Source organism: Vulpes vulpes, chromosome 10 (genome assembly GCF_048418805.1).
Source record: "Vulpes vulpes isolate BD-2025 chromosome 10, VulVul3, whole genome shotgun sequence".
NCBI lineage: Eukaryota > Metazoa > Chordata > Mammalia > Carnivora > Canidae > Vulpes > Vulpes vulpes.
In genome coordinates, this window is record NC_132789.1 from 29,770,196 (window position 1) to 29,786,356 (window position 16,161).

The 16,161-nt window shown below is 60.9% G+C and overlaps 1 protein-coding gene and 1 long non-coding RNA gene across 14 annotated transcripts; one reads left to right on the forward strand and one right to left on the reverse strand.

The window, feature by feature from the left end:
- The first annotated feature begins 1,148 nt into the window (after nucleotides 1-1,148).
- AIFM3 (AIF family member 3) lies at nucleotides 1,149-15,652 on the forward strand. Of its 13 annotated transcripts, none has more exons than XM_072723437.1 (21): nucleotides 1,196-1,249; nucleotides 3,587-3,760; nucleotides 7,919-8,132; nucleotides 8,392-8,501; nucleotides 8,689-8,798; nucleotides 8,885-8,929; nucleotides 9,155-9,251; nucleotides 9,328-9,440; nucleotides 9,728-9,814; nucleotides 10,260-10,351; nucleotides 10,462-10,592; nucleotides 10,700-10,815; nucleotides 10,909-10,980; nucleotides 11,066-11,129; nucleotides 11,696-11,772; nucleotides 11,874-11,991; nucleotides 13,222-13,320; nucleotides 13,669-13,744; nucleotides 14,279-14,383; nucleotides 15,037-15,057; nucleotides 15,285-15,652. In XM_072723437.1, the coding sequence occupies exons 2-21, from the start codon at nucleotides 3,730-3,732 to the stop codon at nucleotides 15,322-15,324; spliced, it is 1,818 nt and encodes a 605-aa protein (XP_072579538.1). In that variant the 5' UTR covers nucleotides 1,196-1,249; nucleotides 3,587-3,729; the 3' UTR covers nucleotides 15,325-15,652. The 13 variants fall into 13 exon arrangements, with proteins under 13 accessions (XP_072579530.1, XP_072579527.1, XP_072579537.1 ...); XM_072723427.1 differs by lacking the exon at nucleotides 15,037-15,057 and adding an exon at nucleotides 3,042-3,093 and having other exon boundaries at nucleotides 1,208-1,249; XM_072723430.1 differs by lacking the exon at nucleotides 15,037-15,057 and adding an exon at nucleotides 3,042-3,093 and having other exon boundaries at nucleotides 1,223-1,249; nucleotides 14,279-14,402.
- Nucleotides 7,299-7,640, reverse strand: LOC112907573 (uncharacterized). The gene is made up of 2 exons (XR_003232791.2): nucleotides 7,510-7,640; nucleotides 7,299-7,417 (listed from the first exon to the last, which is right to left on the reverse strand). It is a non-coding gene; the product is annotated as an uncharacterized lncRNA (long non-coding RNA).
- Nucleotides 15,653-16,161: the final 509 nt, after the last annotated feature.

Below are 16,161 nucleotides of genomic sequence, written 5' to 3' on the forward strand. Positions count from 1 at the left end.
TTTTTGGAGGACGAGGGCACCAGGCCCAATCCCAAATCACCATCTGCCCATTGATGAGGTCTCTCCTGTGGCAGTGGCAACAATCACGCTGTGGAAACCACACACGTGGCCTCAGAGGGATGGCTGGAGCAGAGCCACATGTTCCCTCCACGGTCTGGGCCCCACACCCACTCGCATAAGGGTGACCCATGCAGGCCCTGGGTGAGACTCAACCTTCTGGACTTCCTCTTCTGTAAAATGAGGGGGTGTTGTGATTGTCCCCCTCATTTTGGGGGTAGGTCTTAAATAAAAGTCTTCCTCTGAAGGTGGATCTGCCTGGTGCAGGTGACTGTTACCCCTGTCACTTTTTGGTCATCCTTACAGGACACCAAGGCCCAGAAAGGGGAGAAGGGGCAAAAAAGCCAACAGAAGGCACCAAACAGGACAGAGTTGGTGGGCTCTGATGTACTTAATGGTAGATGTGACATTGTTTCCCTGGAAAGTGTCATTCATTCATTTCCCACATAGTCACTGGGTCCGTTTGCTGGAGGTACAAGCTCTGCCTGGACACAGTGCAAAGATGGAGACAATCGGGACCCTGAAACACGAGGTAACCAGGAGCCAGTATATCCCGCCTGATCAACTCAGTCTAGGAAGACTGGTCAGGGAGGGCTTCCTGGAAGAGGGAACACAACCCCAGGGCGCATCATGATTTATAGGGATCCGGGAAGTTCTCCTGATATGATGACAGATGGAAAAAAGAAAATGTAATAAAATATAATTTAAGATAGACCTTATGAAGTGTGGGGAGAGGGGAGGGAGCCAAGAGACCAAGGAGACTGAGCCCCCAAAGGGAGTCAAGGTACCTACGGAGCAGTCGCTCGCAGGGGATTTGGGGTCTCCTTCTTGGGGAGGCTGGACTCCCACTCCTCACGTCGCTCAGGATTCGAAAGACTTAGGAAAGGAGGAACGAGCTTGGGACCCGGCGCGCCGCCCGGCTTGGCGCCCCTCTGGGGTCCAGGGGATCCCCGGGAAGCCAGACCCCGCTGGGGGCGTCCGTGGCCAGAAGGGCCCCCGCCCCCGCCCGGGCCCGACCCCGACCCGCGCCTACCCGCAGGGACCCGGCGGGGCGGTGCTGGGCGCCGCGGGCTCCCGGCCGCAGTGTCGCCGCAGCGCCAGCCCCGCCCCCGCCCGCTCCTCCCCCCCCGCTCCCCCCCCCGGTGGCCGCGGCCCCGAGCGGCTCCAGAGCGGAGGCCCGCGCCGAGCCCAGGTGAGCGCCCGCCCCGGGGACCCCCCGGCCCCCGGTCCCGGGAGACCCCCTCACCCCCCGGCCCTCGGCCCCGCCGCCCCGCACCCCGGGCCCCGCGCGATGGGGGCTGGGGTAGGCGGCCGGGGAGGGGGACCAGCGGGGGCTGGAGCGTCTCGGCCCCTTCCCCGCTGCCCCCTCCGCGCTCGCCGCGGGGCCCTACTGTGTGCCCGACCCCCTTCCCGGCCGCCCGCGTGGGCGAGGGCTCCGGGCGGCGGGCGGCTGCGGCGAGGTCCTCCCGCAGCGAGGGGATCGCACGTGCAAGGGCCGGGAGAGTGCGCGGGAGGCGGGCGCCGGCCCCGGGGGAGCGGGTGAGGGCGGGCAGCCCTCAGACTCCGTTGCCAATCCCAGGGAGGCTGGAGGCCACGGAGGGCCCCGACTGGAGAGCATCCCCCCATTTCTGCCAGCCTGCACTGGCCTGGGGGGCGGCGCCCAGGGGAACAGGACACAGGCTCCTGGTGGGTACTTAGCCCTTGCGCGTGTTACAACTTCTCAGCACTGGGTAGTGTGTGGGCAAGGTCCAGCACCCCACACAAAATCCTGGGGTGCCTCCTGCTGCTCCACAGGCAAGAACCTTTGCCTTTGGAGCCGCAGGGCTCCAAGCCAGCCTGCACACAGTAGGCCTGGAGGCCTTTCAACCCCCAGCAAATCTTTCCAGACCCCAGGCCCCAGGAGGGTCTAAGACATTTGGGCGTCTGGGGAGAAACAGCCTAGATAGGGACCTGGCAGCGAGCGGAGGTCCCAACTTTTCTGACTCCTGTGGCCCAGCAGGTGAAGCCTGAGACCTGGCAGGAAGGAGGTGGGCAGGGCTGAGCCAGAGGAGAAGCAGGAATCTGGGGAGGGGCCCCCTTGCGCCCAGGGAGGGGCCAGGTGGGGCAGGTGGGAGCCAAGTCTGGTGTGGTGAAGGGGGGAAACGGTAGTGGTATGCCCAAATGGCCTTTGGGTGCCACTGCCCCCTGAACTGTAGTGGGTGGGTCTAGCGTAGGTAAGATCAGATGCCAGGCAGTAGACGATCCCTCCCCACTTTTCCTCCTGTCTTCTTGGTCCCCTTGCTCTCAGGCACCCACTCAAATCCTTTGCTGGGATCTGGGCAAGACCAAGGAGGCCCCAGCCCCACCTCAAGTTAGACTTCAGGAAGAACTTCCAGGGGAAACACAGTGGGACGGACCAGGGGGAGGTCATTTGTAAACAGGGCAGCTACACCTTTGTCCAGATCCTTCCAAAGTCCAGTCTATAAGCTGTATCTTCTGGAAGGCCCACCCTGTGGCCATGAGAACTCTTTGGCTGCAGGGATCTCTTTGCTGACCCGGTGACCTCTCCCCCAGCCCTGTCTCTTGCAGGGTGTTATGGGGGCTTCCTGGGTCCCTGCCCATCTTGAAACTAACCAAGGGGGGTGGGAGGCCGCCTGGTTGCCCCTGCCTCCTGCTTGACCTTGCCAAGCCCTTGGCCTCTCAGTTTCTCCATCTGCTGTTGGTTGTGATCTCAGCACCGCAGCCCGGAGGGCATTTGTGGAGGGGGGGGCTGTGTCCAGGGTGGGAGCTCATGGCTGCTGGGCATGGGCAGTGTGCCTGGCCTCCCGTTCCCCCAACCCCATCAGGCCTGGGCTGGCCGCCCACTTCTGTTCACCATGGAGCTGGGTTTCCCTGGGGACAGTGGACTGGCCCAGCCGCACCCACCCAGTCTCTCCTGGCCTCACTCACATTGGGAGGAGGGGTGGAGGCTTGGACTCCTGCCCCCCCCTTGCCCTGCCTTCCAGGGCTGGGAAGCCTCCATCCAGGAGGAAGAAGCAGTGGCTGCCCCTGGAGGAGGTGGGTATCCAGGGGCTGCCAGCCAGGGTGGGGGCCAGGGCCCAGAACTAAATGTGACCCCCATTGTAGGAAGGAGAAACCGCAGGATCAGGAGGGCTCTGATCTGCCTGAGGAGACCTAGGGTCCGCCCCCAGGCGTGGTGGCCTCCCTGAAGAATGGAGGATCCCAGGGCTCCTAGGCTGCTGGATTTCCAGTGGGCTCCCGAAATCAGGATTTACCCAACAAGGCAGCTGTGGCGCTGGACCTGAAAGAGACGCTGAGATCTGAGCAGAGGGCCCCGTTGGGGGTGCAGCCCCCAAGGCAAAGATGGGAGGGGAGAGTGAGGGTAGCCTGGAGGGCCTCCAAAGGGAGGTACCTGCCAGGGTCCCCTACATATGCAGTGTTTCCCAGCTCAAATGCACACATCTTCTGGAAGCCCCCCCACCCTCGTGTCTCTCCCCACAACCCCCATCAAAGCCCTGGTCCCTACAGATGCCCCTTGTCTCCCCTGCAGGTCCTGGAGGCAGCTCCAGCAGGAATGGCAGCTCCAGCATCTCTAAGGGCCATGGGGAGTCCAGCCCCACCCGGGGCACCCTAGGCCTCCCACAGCCTTCCATCTGCGTACCTGCCCCCCCATTGATCTGTGGGCCACTCGCCATGGGTGGGTGCTTCTCCAAGCCCAAGCCAGGTACCTCCTCCCTTCGCGCCTCATTCTTCCTCCTCCCTGCCCCCTCCCTGCCCCCTCCCTCCCCCTCCCTCCTTCTCCCTCCTCCCTCCCTTCTCCAGCCATCTTCCTCCTCCCCTTCCCCCCTCCGCCTCCGAAGTAGGTCAGGCTGGGCAGCAGCCTGCTCTGAATATTAATTCCCTGCAGGCAGGAGGGGGTGGGGGCCTGGAGCCTTCTCTTGGCTCCCGTCCAGTGGGTCCCCCTCTTTATTTGGGGCTTTGGGGGCTTCTGGTGGGAATAGCAGCTGAACCTTTCTGGGAAGGTAGAAGTAGGGTTCTTCATGCTTCAGAGTAGGGGCAGCCAAGAGGGACTTCCAGGATACCCTCAGCCACCGTGTGACCCCGGGGCATGCAAGTTACCTCTTTGAGCCTCAGTTTCCCTCTCTACAAAATGAGCCTGACCTCTTCTCAAAGTTGCCATGAGGGTGGAATAGACAGGTCAGAACCCTCTCCACCTCTTCTGATGCCCTGTGTGACCTGGGGCCAAGTTTCCCCATCTGTGCAGGAAATCCTGCCCTGCCTGGCCCAAGGGGTTCCAGCCCAAGGTGGGGCCTCCTGGGCGCTGAGGGAGGGCCTGGGTCTGCACTCCATGGAGACTTCTGTCTGTTGGGCTCTCTCTCCTGCCCCCCGACTTGCCCTCTTCTCTCTTCACAACACTCAGGAAACCAAAAGAACAGAGGCCTGTCACAGATGAAGACATGGAGGCCCAGTCAGTGCCCCCGCCCGCCTGCCACCTAGGCCACCCTGCCCCGGCCAGCTCCCCTTACCTGATACCCATCGGCTCCATTACCTTGGAACACACTAGCCTTTTCTCCTTTTCCTGGGTCTGAGGGAGAACCTGGGGGCAAGAGGAGACCTTTGACACCCTGCCAGGCAGAGGGGAACCCCCTGCACCTGCCTCAGGAGCCAGCTGCCCCTCCTCCCATGCCCATGCTCTGGGTGCCCAGCCCCGGGCCCGATCCCACCACCCTTCCTGGCTCCGCATATGACTTGGGCAAATGAAGCCTTCCCCCTATCAGGAGTGGGCAAGAAAATGCTAGCTGGTCTGGCAGGAGGCCAAAAGCAGAGGAGACCACCGGCAGCTTCCTTTAAAGGATCTCAGCAGCCTGGCCTGCCTGAGAACTCTGGCCCCCTGCTCCCGGGTCGGGAGCCGGCAGGTCTCACCACCTCAGAGGCAGCAGTAAGAACTTGCTGTCTAGAGCCCAAATCTAGCCCTGCCCCTTCCTGGCTGTGTGACCTTGGGCAGGTGACTTCACGTCTCTGAGCCTCTGTGTTCTCATGGATAAATTTGCCCCCACCCCCACCCCTGCAGACTGTCATGCTTAGCACCACACCTGGCACACAGGAAGGAGGCATGTGCAGAAAGTTATCACTTCTTTTTGGGAGGTAGACTCTGCTTTCAAGATCCCCTGTGGGGCTGTGGCAGGGGGGCAGGAGCTTAGGCCCCAGGCACCCATGCTGGACAGGTCAATGGTGAGGCTCAGGGAATTTCAGGGTGTATGAGTGAGCATTTGGGCCATAAAAGTTCAGTTGGGGTCAGGAGGGGCTGCAGGGAGACCAGAGCAAGCCGAAGGTCTTTGTGCAAATTCTTTACCTTCGATCTTGCTTGACTGGCTTGGAGCACATCAGCACATTTTCTGAGCTTGCTCACTCTACTCCCTGTGTTGCATGGGCTCTGTGTTCGTGATAAGAAGTGTGTGCGCCAGACCCTTGTTAAGCTCAGAACTAGGAAGCAGTGCAGCTCTTCTGGCATCTAGTCACTTGCCTTTTATTAGAGCACAAGTGCTTCTTAAAGGCTTTCCCTTTTTGCCATGGCTGCCAGGAGGCTCAGAGCTAACCAGTAAAATGCTACTACCCAACTTCATCTGTTCAGCTTCTAATCTAAGTTACATATCTTAAATCCTTCAGCATTCACTATCACCAAAGGGGTAGGCACTGTTCTCTCTGTTTTATAATGAAGGCATCTGAGGTCCCAAGGGGATAAGGCAGGGGCCCATGGTCACATGGACTCCTGGGAATCATGAAGCTAGGGTCCGATCTGGCTCTGTGGGTGAGCAGAGACCCCCTCCCCATCCACCTTTCCACTATTGCCTCTGACTTAATGGCTTCCCGTTAGACTGCATCAGCGAGCTCCTTGGAACCTTCTGGAAGGAGGTGGAAGATGCAAACAGTCTGGCTTGGCTGTTATCTGGGCCCCTGCCAGGCTGTTCCTGTGAGCTTCCTCTCTACAGTTCTCATAGCTGGTGTCAGCTGAGTTGGGAGTATTTTCCTTTTTAATTCTTCTCAAAACATTCTAACACCATTACATAAAGTATGGAAAGTGGAGGCAAAGAGGCCCTCCCTCCCTTACCCTCCCCCCACCTGACACAACAGCTTTAGCACTGTGGTGGTGTGCTCTGGGGCCCTTCCTGCCCAGTTGGAATCCTGGAGCAGACCTTTACCCCTGCCCCCTGCCGTGCCCGGGTCAGGCTAAGGGCTGGGACTTGATGCTAAGGGGGTGCGGGCCTGCCTTCCTGGGCTCCGGGCCAGGCCAGGGTGGGAGATTAGCCCAGCACGAGATGAGGCACATGCAGAGAATGGGCAGCCAGCGGAGACAGCACCTGAGCTGTCCAGGTGGATGGGCAGGGGTGACTTGGGGCCAGGAAGGGTGGCCATTCAGGGCGAGGGAACTGCATAGGCAAAGGCCCAGAGGTGTGACTCCGTGTCCTCTGTTTCTGGAGTGTCAGGTCAGGGGTGGAGGTGAGATGGGGAGAGGCCTGGAGGCTCTGGTGCCTTGGGAGTGGGGAGAGGCACCTCCTGCTTCCTCATCGGGCCCCTGCTGTGCCAAGGGCTTAGCTTCCATCACTCAGCCCAGGAGGCCAGATTATCGCTGCTAAAAATTCTGTTTATTGTTCCCTTCTAATTAGAAAAATACCCCAGGCACATTGTAGGGAATTTAGAAAATGCAGAAAAGAAGAAAGACGAAAATGACAGTCTTTAGCTCACTGGCTGCTAGAGTAGGCCCCATGAGCACTCTGGGGAAGTACCTTCTGTGTGGGCGCCCCATGCACCCTCTGCACCAACACTTTTGGGTGCGGTTCACACCCAAGGCACACCCCTGCACATGAAAACACTGAAAAACCAGGGCTTGGCAAATCATGGATTCTTAAATTGGTGAACAGAGCTGTTTTAAGAAGTTGAAAATATATTATGTACATTTTTTCTTTTTATTTTTAAGTATTTTATTTATTTATTCATGAGAGACACAGAGAGAGGCAGAGATATAGGCAGAGAGAGAAGCAGGTTCCATGTGGGGAGCCCAACGTGGGACTCGATCCTGGGACTCCAGGATCACGGCCTGAGCTGAAGGCAGACGCTTAACCGCTGAACCACTCAGGAGTCCCATTTTTTCTCCCCTTTTTTAAATTATAAAATACGAAACAAAACTCAAACCTACGGGAAAGAGAAGAACAAACCCTCTGCCTCTGGTCCCCCAGAGCCACACCCAGGTTCAAACACCCTGCTCTCACCTGAGTCTCTACACCTGCCTTGATCCTTCAGGGATTCCTCCTCCAGGGGGTGCCATGCAGCTGGAGTCAGAGCAGGACTCAGTGCACCAGGGTTCTCTCCTCCACCTCGATTTCTTGGAGAAAAGGCAATTTCAGGGTGAAAGGAGCTCCAATAGTGGCCCCCTCACTAATTTGTTACTGAAAAAGGAAACGTGCAGACACTAACTCTGGCCAACCCAGCTCCGCCTCCTGCTGCCTCCTCTCTGCTTCATGCTGGTTTGGAGGCTCTTTGCTGATGGTGCAGGTGGCTTTCTGGAAAGGCAGAGGCACGGGAGAGAACTCAAACTCCATGGGATCCTTGGGTGGCTCAGCGGTTGAGCGTCTGCCTTTGGCCCGGGGCGTGATCCTGGAGTCCCGGGATCGAGTTCTGCATCGGGCTCCCGGCATGGAGCCTGCTTCTCCCTCTGCCTGTGTCTCTGCCTCTCTCTCTCTGTGTTTCTCTTGAATCAGTAAATAAAATCTTAAAAAAAAAAAAAAAGCAAAAACCACTCCAAGGAGCCAGTCCAGGGAGCCTGAGGGGTGGGTAGGGAGGTGGGCCAGGCTGGGGGTCACCGTGCTGTCCCGCCTGCCCACAGTGGAGCTCAAGATCGAGGTGGTGCTGCCCGAGAAGGAGCGGGGCAAGGAGGAGCTGTCGGCCAGCGGGAAGGGCAGCCCCCGGGCCTACCAGGGCAACGGCACGGCCCGCCACTTCCATGCCGAGGAGCGCCTGCCCGCCCCGCACCCCTATCCGGGCCCCCAGGACTGTGTGGAAGCCGCCGTGTGCCACATCAAGGACCTGGAGAATGGCCAGTGGGTGCTGCATCCCAGGGGAACCGGGGTGGGGGGGCAGGCAATCAGAGGGCCCAAGATGGGAAGGCAAGGTGCAGGCCATGGATGGGGTGGACTGGGAGGCTGGAAGGAGCCTCGCCCGGCACCTGCAGCCGCCACCGCTGTGGCCTCTCCAGATCCGGGCCTGCTCCCCAGAAAGCGGGACTCTGGGCAGTGGTACCCAGCAGAGGCGGTTGGTGCCTGGGGTCTGGCCTGGAGTCTGAGTGCCGCCCCTCCCCAGGATGCGGGAAGTGGAGCTGGGCTGGGGGAAAGTGCTGCTGGTGAAGGACAACGGGGAGTTCCACGCCCTGGGCCACAAGTGTCCACACTACGGGGCACCCCTGGTGAAAGGTGAGCTGTCCCAGCACACACAGGAGGTGGCGCGGGACCCCCTGTTAGGGTGCTTGGTCCTCCTTGGGCCTCCAGGGCCCCATCTACTAGTGGGGTCTCCTGGGCTGTGGGGAAGAGCCAGCAGCTGCTGGGACACAGGGGAGAGGGACTGTCACTGGTGGTCTCAGCCCAGCACTGCCTCCCCCAGGCGTGCTGTCCCGGGGCCGAGTGCGCTGCCCCTGGCATGGTGCCTGCTTCAACATCGGCACCGGGGACCTGGAGGACTTCCCCGGCCTGGACAGTCTGCACAAATTCCAGGTGGGGCCAGTGAGGAGGGAGCCTGGGGGTGCAGGGAAGGGGACGGGGACCCCAAAACCTGATCCTGAGCAACACTGCCCTTGCAGGTGAAGATTGAGAAGGAGAAGGTGTACGTCCGGGCCAGCAAGCAGGTGAGGGTGTGGCTTGGGGCTCAGGCAAAAGGGAGAAGTGAGGAGAGCTTCTTAGCCTGGGCATCAGCATGTGCAAAGGCCCTCTGGCTGGGGAACAGAGTGAAAGGCTACATGGTGGGGGTGAGGCTGGACTGCAGCAGCAGGACCTGGCCTGCTGGGATGATGGCACAGGGAGGATGTCCGGGACCAGCTTCCAGCTGCCTTCCACTCTCTGGCCACCCCCAGGCCTTGCAGCTACAGCGAAGAACCAAGGTGATGGCCAAATGTATCTCTCCAAGCGCTGGCCACAGCAGCAGCACCAACGTGCTCATTGTAGGCGCAGGTTGGTGGTGGGGTTTTGAGGGGCAGGGTGGGGTGGGAGGAGAGGTGGTCCCTGACCCACCGCACCCTCCCCTCAGGTGCAGCTGGCTTAGTGTGTGCGGAGACACTGCGGCAGGAGGGGTTCTCAGACAGGATCGTCCTATGCACACTGGACCGGCACCTCCCCTATGACAGACCTAAACTCAGCAAGGTGGGAGGAGGGGCAGACGGGGGCTCGGGCTGGGCCCAGGCCCCTAGCCCTCTGGGCACGGTCAGGCCCTCTCAGCATTTTGCTTGTCACCCCTCGGGGGTCCGGCCGGCTGCCCTCTTTGCTCACGCCAGTCCAATCGGTGGTACCCCACAAAGATGTGGGTTTGTTGAACTCTATCCTGCAGCCCCTTTGTGAACAGGGCCCAGCCCCCCTCCCCGCCTCCAGTTCTCTGTTGTAAGATGGAATAATGGCCACTGGCCTTATCTCAAGATAGTTATCTCCTGCAGTCCCTGGACGCCCAGCCTGAGCAGCTGGCCCTGAGGCCCAAGGAGTTCTTCCGAGCCTATGGCATCGAGGTGCTCACCGAGGCCCAGGTATGGGGCCAAGACTAGGAAACAAGCCTGGGGAAGGCTTAGGGGGCACCGCAAATGATGTGAGGCCACCGAAGCCCCTGGAGGTGTGTGTGCGGGGTGACCTGCTCTCTTGGCCCTGCTGTCCGGGAACCTGGGGGTGCTCCCGGCCTGGAAGGCAGCACTGAATCTTCTTCCCGGCAGGATGATGGGCACCTGCAGACATCTGCTCGGGCCGGGGCTGGGGTGGGAGAGCGGAAAGATGGCCTTGAGGGGAAGGTGGTGTCTGAAGTTTAAAGAGGAGAAGCCAAAAAAAAAAAAAAAAAAGAGGAGAAGCCAGGAGGAAGGATGACCCACGTAGCAGGAACAGCCCCCGTGGAACCTTCTGTTCAGAGGGTCTGGCGGGAGCTGGGTTCGAGTCCACGCCCAGGCCCCCATGCTGCCCAGCGGGGGTGGGGGGGTGTTACAGGTGGTCACAGTGGATGTGAGAAACAAGAAAGTCGTGTTCAAGGATGGCTTCAAGCTGGAGTACAGCAAGCTGCTGCTCGCACCAGGGAGCAGGTGGGACGGTGGCTCCCCTTGTCCCCTGCTGGACACCTGGCAGGGCACCAGCCAGGGGTGGGAGGGCTCGGGGTGCCGGGAGCCCCCCACTGATGCTGGCCGCGTCTCAGCCCCAAGACGCTGAGCTGCAAAGGCAAGGAGGTGGAGAACGTGTTCACCATCCGGACACCCGAAGACGCCAACCGTGTGGTGAGGCTGGCCCGAGGCCGCAACGCAGTGGTCGTGGGAGCTGGCTTCCTGGGTGAGCAGCTGGAGCTGGGGGGCGACGGTCGGTGGTAGCGGGTCCAGGGCGGGACTGGCCCCGGGAGGTGCGGGGCGCCTGCCCACTGCCCCCCACCCCGGCCCCAGGGATGGAGGTGGCCGCCTACCTGACTGAAAAGGCCCACTCGGTGTCCGTGGTGGAGCTGGAGGAGACGCCCTTCAGGAGATTTTTGGGGGAACGTGTCGGTCGTGCCCTCATGAAGGTGAGCCCACCCTGGCGCCCAGCCCCCAGCCCCTCGGAACCCCAGGCCTTGTCTCATCCACGGCCCCCCTGCCTCCCCCCTCCGCCCCGACAGATGTTTGAGAACAACCGGGTTAAGTTCTACATGCAGACAGAGGTGTCGGAGCTGCGGGCCCAGGAGGGAAAGGTGGGCCCTGCTTCCTGCCCCCCTCTCTCCCGGTCTGGAGCTGGGGAGCTGGGCCTGCCTCCTCCTCACCCGCCCCTCCCCACAGCTGAAGGAAGTCGTGCTGAAGAGCAGCAAGGTTGTGCGGGCCGACGTCTGTGTGGTGGGCATTGGTGAGTGGGTGGGCAGGCAGGTGCGAGGAGCGGCCTTGGGCCAGTCCCTTCCCTCCCCAGCCTCGGTCCCCGCCTCTGTAAGATCGCCACCCCGACGGTACCCCCCTCACAGGGCTACTGGGGAGTGGGGAGCGCACACTTAGCCAGGGTTCGGCCTGGGGGATGCTCCTAGAGATGGCTGCCCTTCCGGAGACCCCTCCACGGCCTGCCCCCCACCTCCGGTGGCTGCGGGACGCAAACCAGCTTCTAACTGGCCCTGCTCCTGGGGAGGGATGGAGCTGGGAGGTACGGCCTGCCCACCCCCCCAGGGCCTTCACCGCGTCTCAGGGGAGGTGATGCTTGAGGCCTCAGGGGAGGTGATGCTTGAGGCCGGAGGGGAGGCTTGGCAGTGAGGGATGGGGGTCTGCGGGGGTCCGGGTGGAGGGGACAGCCCGTTGGGCGGGGAGCCCGTTGGACAATCGGCCTGAGGCTGGATGGTAGTGAGGGAAGGATATGGGTCATGGAGGACAATGAGGAGGGAGACGGGAGGGACCAGGGCATGGACTTGGTGGCCCCTGCCCTCTCAGGCGCGGTGCCAGCCACGGGCTTCCTGAGGCAGAGCAGCATCAATCTGGATTCCCGAGGCTTCATCCCTGTCAACAAGGTGGGGCTGGGAGGGGTGGGCAGGGTGCGGGGGTGGGGGTGGCAGCAGGTCCCGCCCAGGCCCCCGTCCCACCCACAGAACCCTGGGTCCTCTCCCCACAGATGATGCAGACCAACGTTCCAGGCGTGTTTGCAGCCGGCGATGCTGTCACTTTCCCCCTGGCCTGGAGGAACAATCGGAAAGTGAACATCCCACACTGGCAGATGGCTCATGCCCAGGGTATGACCAGCCCGGTGGCAGGATGGGGAAGGGGGAGATGGGGAGCGGTCCCAAGGTCTCAGCTTCTCCCTGCCCCCCCTCCAGTTGTTGGCCTTGGGTCCTGGGTCAGCCTTTCAAGGCTCTGTGGTGGCCTGTCTGACCAGCCTCCTCCAGGTGATGGAGCCAGCTGACCGAGCAAGCCCTGGGGCCCATCCAGAGACATCCTTCCTGTGCCCTCAGGACACCCCATCCAACTAGCCACAGCCTCCCGCCCCATCCTTTCACCAGCCTCTCCATTCCTTTTGTCCTCACCAACCTGTGCAGTCACCCAGGGAAAGAGAAAGGGACGTAGTAAGATATGGGCCGCCTTCCCACTCAGTGTTTCTGTCTCCCTTGAGCCACTCGCTCCGTGAACCCGATCGCTTCACGCAGGCCCTTGGAAGGCAGCCATCTGGGCCTGGAAACTGGGCTCAGGGGGGAGCTGTTGTGCTCTCTGAGGAATCCCCCCACCCCTTAAGTCCCTAAAGCCTCACTTACTATTCATACCGGGTCTGGGTCCCTAAGAGGTAGGTGCCAGCAGGTGGGCTGCCTTCAAGGGGAGGATCCATCACCAGACTCCCCGCACTCACCTCTCCTCTCTGGCCTCACATTACCTCAGCATCTGCTGCCTGAAATCCCATTTCCGGTATCAGTTCTTGTTCAGGTCCAAGGTCTAACGTTGGTGCTGGTTTTAAGGAACCAAAGGCTGGCCACTCATCAGCCACTATCACTGAGGTTTAACCGAGAGGGTCTAGGGACTCTCACGCACAGCCAACTACGGAGTCCAGCGGGCCTCGTGAACGGGGAAGCCGCCCACGCTGTTCTCTGGGGCCCGGGCCTGGCTGTCCTCTCTGCTTCCCCGGGCACTCGTACCCGTTCTCCTGCCCTCCTCATACCTGATGTGTCTGATTAGCTGTGTGCACACCTGAAGTGGCGCGCAGCCCCCACAACCCCAGGAAGCCGACCTTCCCGATGGGGGGGGGGGGCACTTCATTTAGATTCTTAGAGAAGCGACCTGACTGGCTTTGAGCCAGGTGTCCCCTCCGCACCAACCAATCGACAGTGGGCAGCGGGTGATGGTGCATCTTTTGACCTCGGGGTGGGGGGTGCGGGGGTGGCCAGGAGGCGGAGGAGCCCCAGAGAGCCCTTGAGCAGGGAGTGTAGGGGTGGTGCGGGCTAGGGTCGGGGCTCTCACGACCCTGGGTCCCACAGGGCGGGTGGCGGCCCAGAACATGCTGGCGCAGGAGGCGGAGATCAGCACCGTGCCCTACCTGTGGACTGCCATGTTCGGCAAGAGCCTGCGCTACGCGGGTAACCGGGGGCGCCGGCCAGGGGCGGGGCTCAGAGCACTCGGGGGCGGGGCCTCGCCCAGCTGGGGGAGGGGTGGGGTGGGGCTTGGGGGAGGGGTCCGGGCCCAGAGCACTCGGGGGCGCGGCCTCGCCCAGCGGAGGGAGGGTGGGGCTTGGAGGGGAGGGCGGGGCCATGAGCATCATCGGGGCGGGGCCTCGCCCTGCGGAGGGAGAGCAAGAACTGGTTGGGGGCGGCACTGAGAACCACCTGAAAGGATCGAGGGAGCGGGGCCGGGTGGGGGACTCGGGAGGACTTAGGAGGGCACAGGGCGCTGACCCGGGGGAGCCCCATCTCCTGTTCGGCCCCCAGGGTACGGAGAAGGCTTTGACGACGTCATCATCCAGGGGGATCTGGAAGATCTCAAGTTCGTGGCTTTTTACACCAAGTGAGAGCAACTGGGTGGAAGGCGATGCGGAGCAGCGGGAGCTCGGTCGGGAAGGGGAACTCCTCCCAGAGGAGCCCTGCTCCAGAGGGAGGGGAACTGCCCGATAGGTCCCCTAGTGACCCAGGGAGGCAGCTAGACAGGAGACCCGCCACGGACGAGTGAGGAGGTGAGGTGGGGTAGTAAGGAGTCCAGCAGCCAGGCTTGGAGGTGGAACATTCTATCTTAAGGACAGCTCTTTGAGGTGGGTGTTGTCCACTGGCACTTTTACACTGAGGAAAGTCACACAGGTAGAAGTGATCCCAGGACTGGAGCTCAGCCCTGAACTCCCTAGAGGAGGAAGGCTAGAGCCTCCGTGGGCCTTCTGCAGGATCCCCTTGGTGGGCCAAGCAAAGCAAGGAGGGCTGGGGGCTCAGAAGAGCCCTGTTGTCCTGGGTAAGATCCCTCCCTGGGCCCCAGTGGAAGAGGAGCACATCAGGGTCTCCAAGGAAGGCCACTGCTGGGCAGCCCTCAGGCTCAGGTACTTTGTCCCTGCAGAGGCGATGAGGTGATTGCTGTGGCCAGCATGAATTACGATCCCATCGTGTCCAAGGTGGCTGAGGTGCTGGCTTCCGGCCGGGCCATCCGAAAGCGGGAGGTGGAGTGAGTGTGGGCTTCAGAAGTCTGGTGGGTTGTGGTGGGGAGGTTCCCCCAAGGGACTGGCCCTTGGTTGCCATCCACCCCCATAGCCCTACAGAGCCCTTCCCCTATTCTTGGTCCACATCAGTCTATGGGGCATCAGGACTATGGGGTGGTGTGGGGCAAGGGCTGTGGTTGCAAATGGGCTGGTTATTTGTGCTCTTGTGGGTTAGAAGGACAGGGACAGTGCTGTGCGGAGGGGTCAAAGCCCTTGGTCAAAGCCACTGCTTGGGCAGTCACCTGGCCTGGGACACCCAACTGGACTTGTTTGTGTTGAGCCTGACAGAAGCTGGGGGTGGTAGTGGTGAAGGCAGCTAGTGATGCCTCTGGAGACACCCTGCACAGAGATGTTGGGTAGTTGTTTGGGGTCCGGGGGTGGGGGGACACTGGATGTCAGCCATTACCCTCACCCCAGGATGGTGCCAATGCAAGTCACCCCATGGGCTCAAACTGCCTACAGAGAGGTCCCCTCCCCCTGCCCAGAGACTGGGGAAAGCTTGGAGACCAAGGGACAGGAGTAGGCCTCAGGCTGGAAACAATGGAGAACCAAGAGGGAACATGAATGACATATTCTCTCCCCGGCCTTCTCTGTCTCTCTCCCTCTTGCCTTCGAAAAGGCTGTTTGTGCTGCACAGCAAGTACGTGGTCCTCTGTCCTTCCTGTCAACCATTCTGAGCCTTTCCCACCCCAGCCCAGAGCCTGTACCCCCATGGTCTTCCCCTTTCTGCTAAGTACCCATTCCTGCTGGGCACCAGGGCCTGGCACAGAACGGGCCTCCTGCTGTCCTCGGGGATCACCTGTTCATGGTGCTGAGTGGGTAACCTGCTGTCTTCTACCCTGACTCCTCCTCCCCTCATTCCTGCAGGACCGGCGACATGTCCTGGCTCACAGGGAAAGGATCCTGAGCTCGCATGCAGCAGACTTGGGCAGGCACGCTTGGGCACCAGGGACAGAGGCCAAGCCCTGGGGGCAGGTGCCAACCTCCAATTTCCCAGGATCCCCCAGGGCAGAACCTGAGCCTTCCCAGTGCTTGCCTTCGGTTGCCTGGCTCACCTCCAGAGGCTTCTGCTGCCTCCAGGAGATGCTTACTCCCCGAGGCCTCAGCTGCCACTGATGGCTGGCAATCCAGGCAGGACAGGCCTATCCTCTTCTCCCTTTCTTGAGACTGGTCCCCTGCAGGACCCTGCAACATATTAGATATTATCTTAAAAAATTAAAACGCACACATTTGCAGATCTGTGTGACTTCCATTGTAATTGGACAGACACTCATGAGCGAGAAAGCACAAGCCACAGTGCTCAGCGCCACACCAAGGACGTTTGGTCTCTGAGCACACTCAGGAGATAGCAACTGATTCTGTCCCTGGGGTTAGGGAAGGCTTCTCTAAGCACTGACATCCATCAGTGTCTTGGATCTGGATTTTGAAAGAAGGGCACTTCAGGTAGAAGGGACAGCATGTGGCAAGCGTCTGAGATGGGAAGTGCTTCCTCGGGGGTGAGAGGCAGCTCGCTTGGCAGTTTGGGGGCATGTGCCTGCGCTTAGGGCAGTAGGGCCTGGGTCCTAAGACAGAGCCCATGCTTTTCATGGCAGCTAGTTCCCTGAGTCCCCACTTTGCAGGGGAAGAAAATGAGGCTCTGCCATTAAGTAGGAAGGAGAATCTAGAGCCTCTCATAAGGCCAAAAGGAATACCGCGGGGGAGACGCGGCAGCCAGAAATGGGGGCGCAGGGCTTCCTCCTAGGTC

What these genes read in the sequence shown, in the direction of transcription:
- AIFM3 (XM_072723437.1), top strand. Translation starts at nt 3,730, where the DNA reads ATGGGTGGGTGCTTCTCCAAGCCCAAGCCAG. An exon ending in ACAGACCTAAACTCAGCAAG is followed by an intron (nt 9,441 to 9,727) that starts GTGGGAGGAGGG and finishes TATCTCCTGCAG; the next exon opens with TCCCTGGACGCCCAGCCTGA. An exon ending in CGTCTGTGTGGTGGGCATTG is followed by an intron (nt 11,130 to 11,695) that starts GTGAGTGGGTGG and finishes CTGCCCTCTCAG; the next exon opens with GCGCGGTGCCAGCCACGGGC.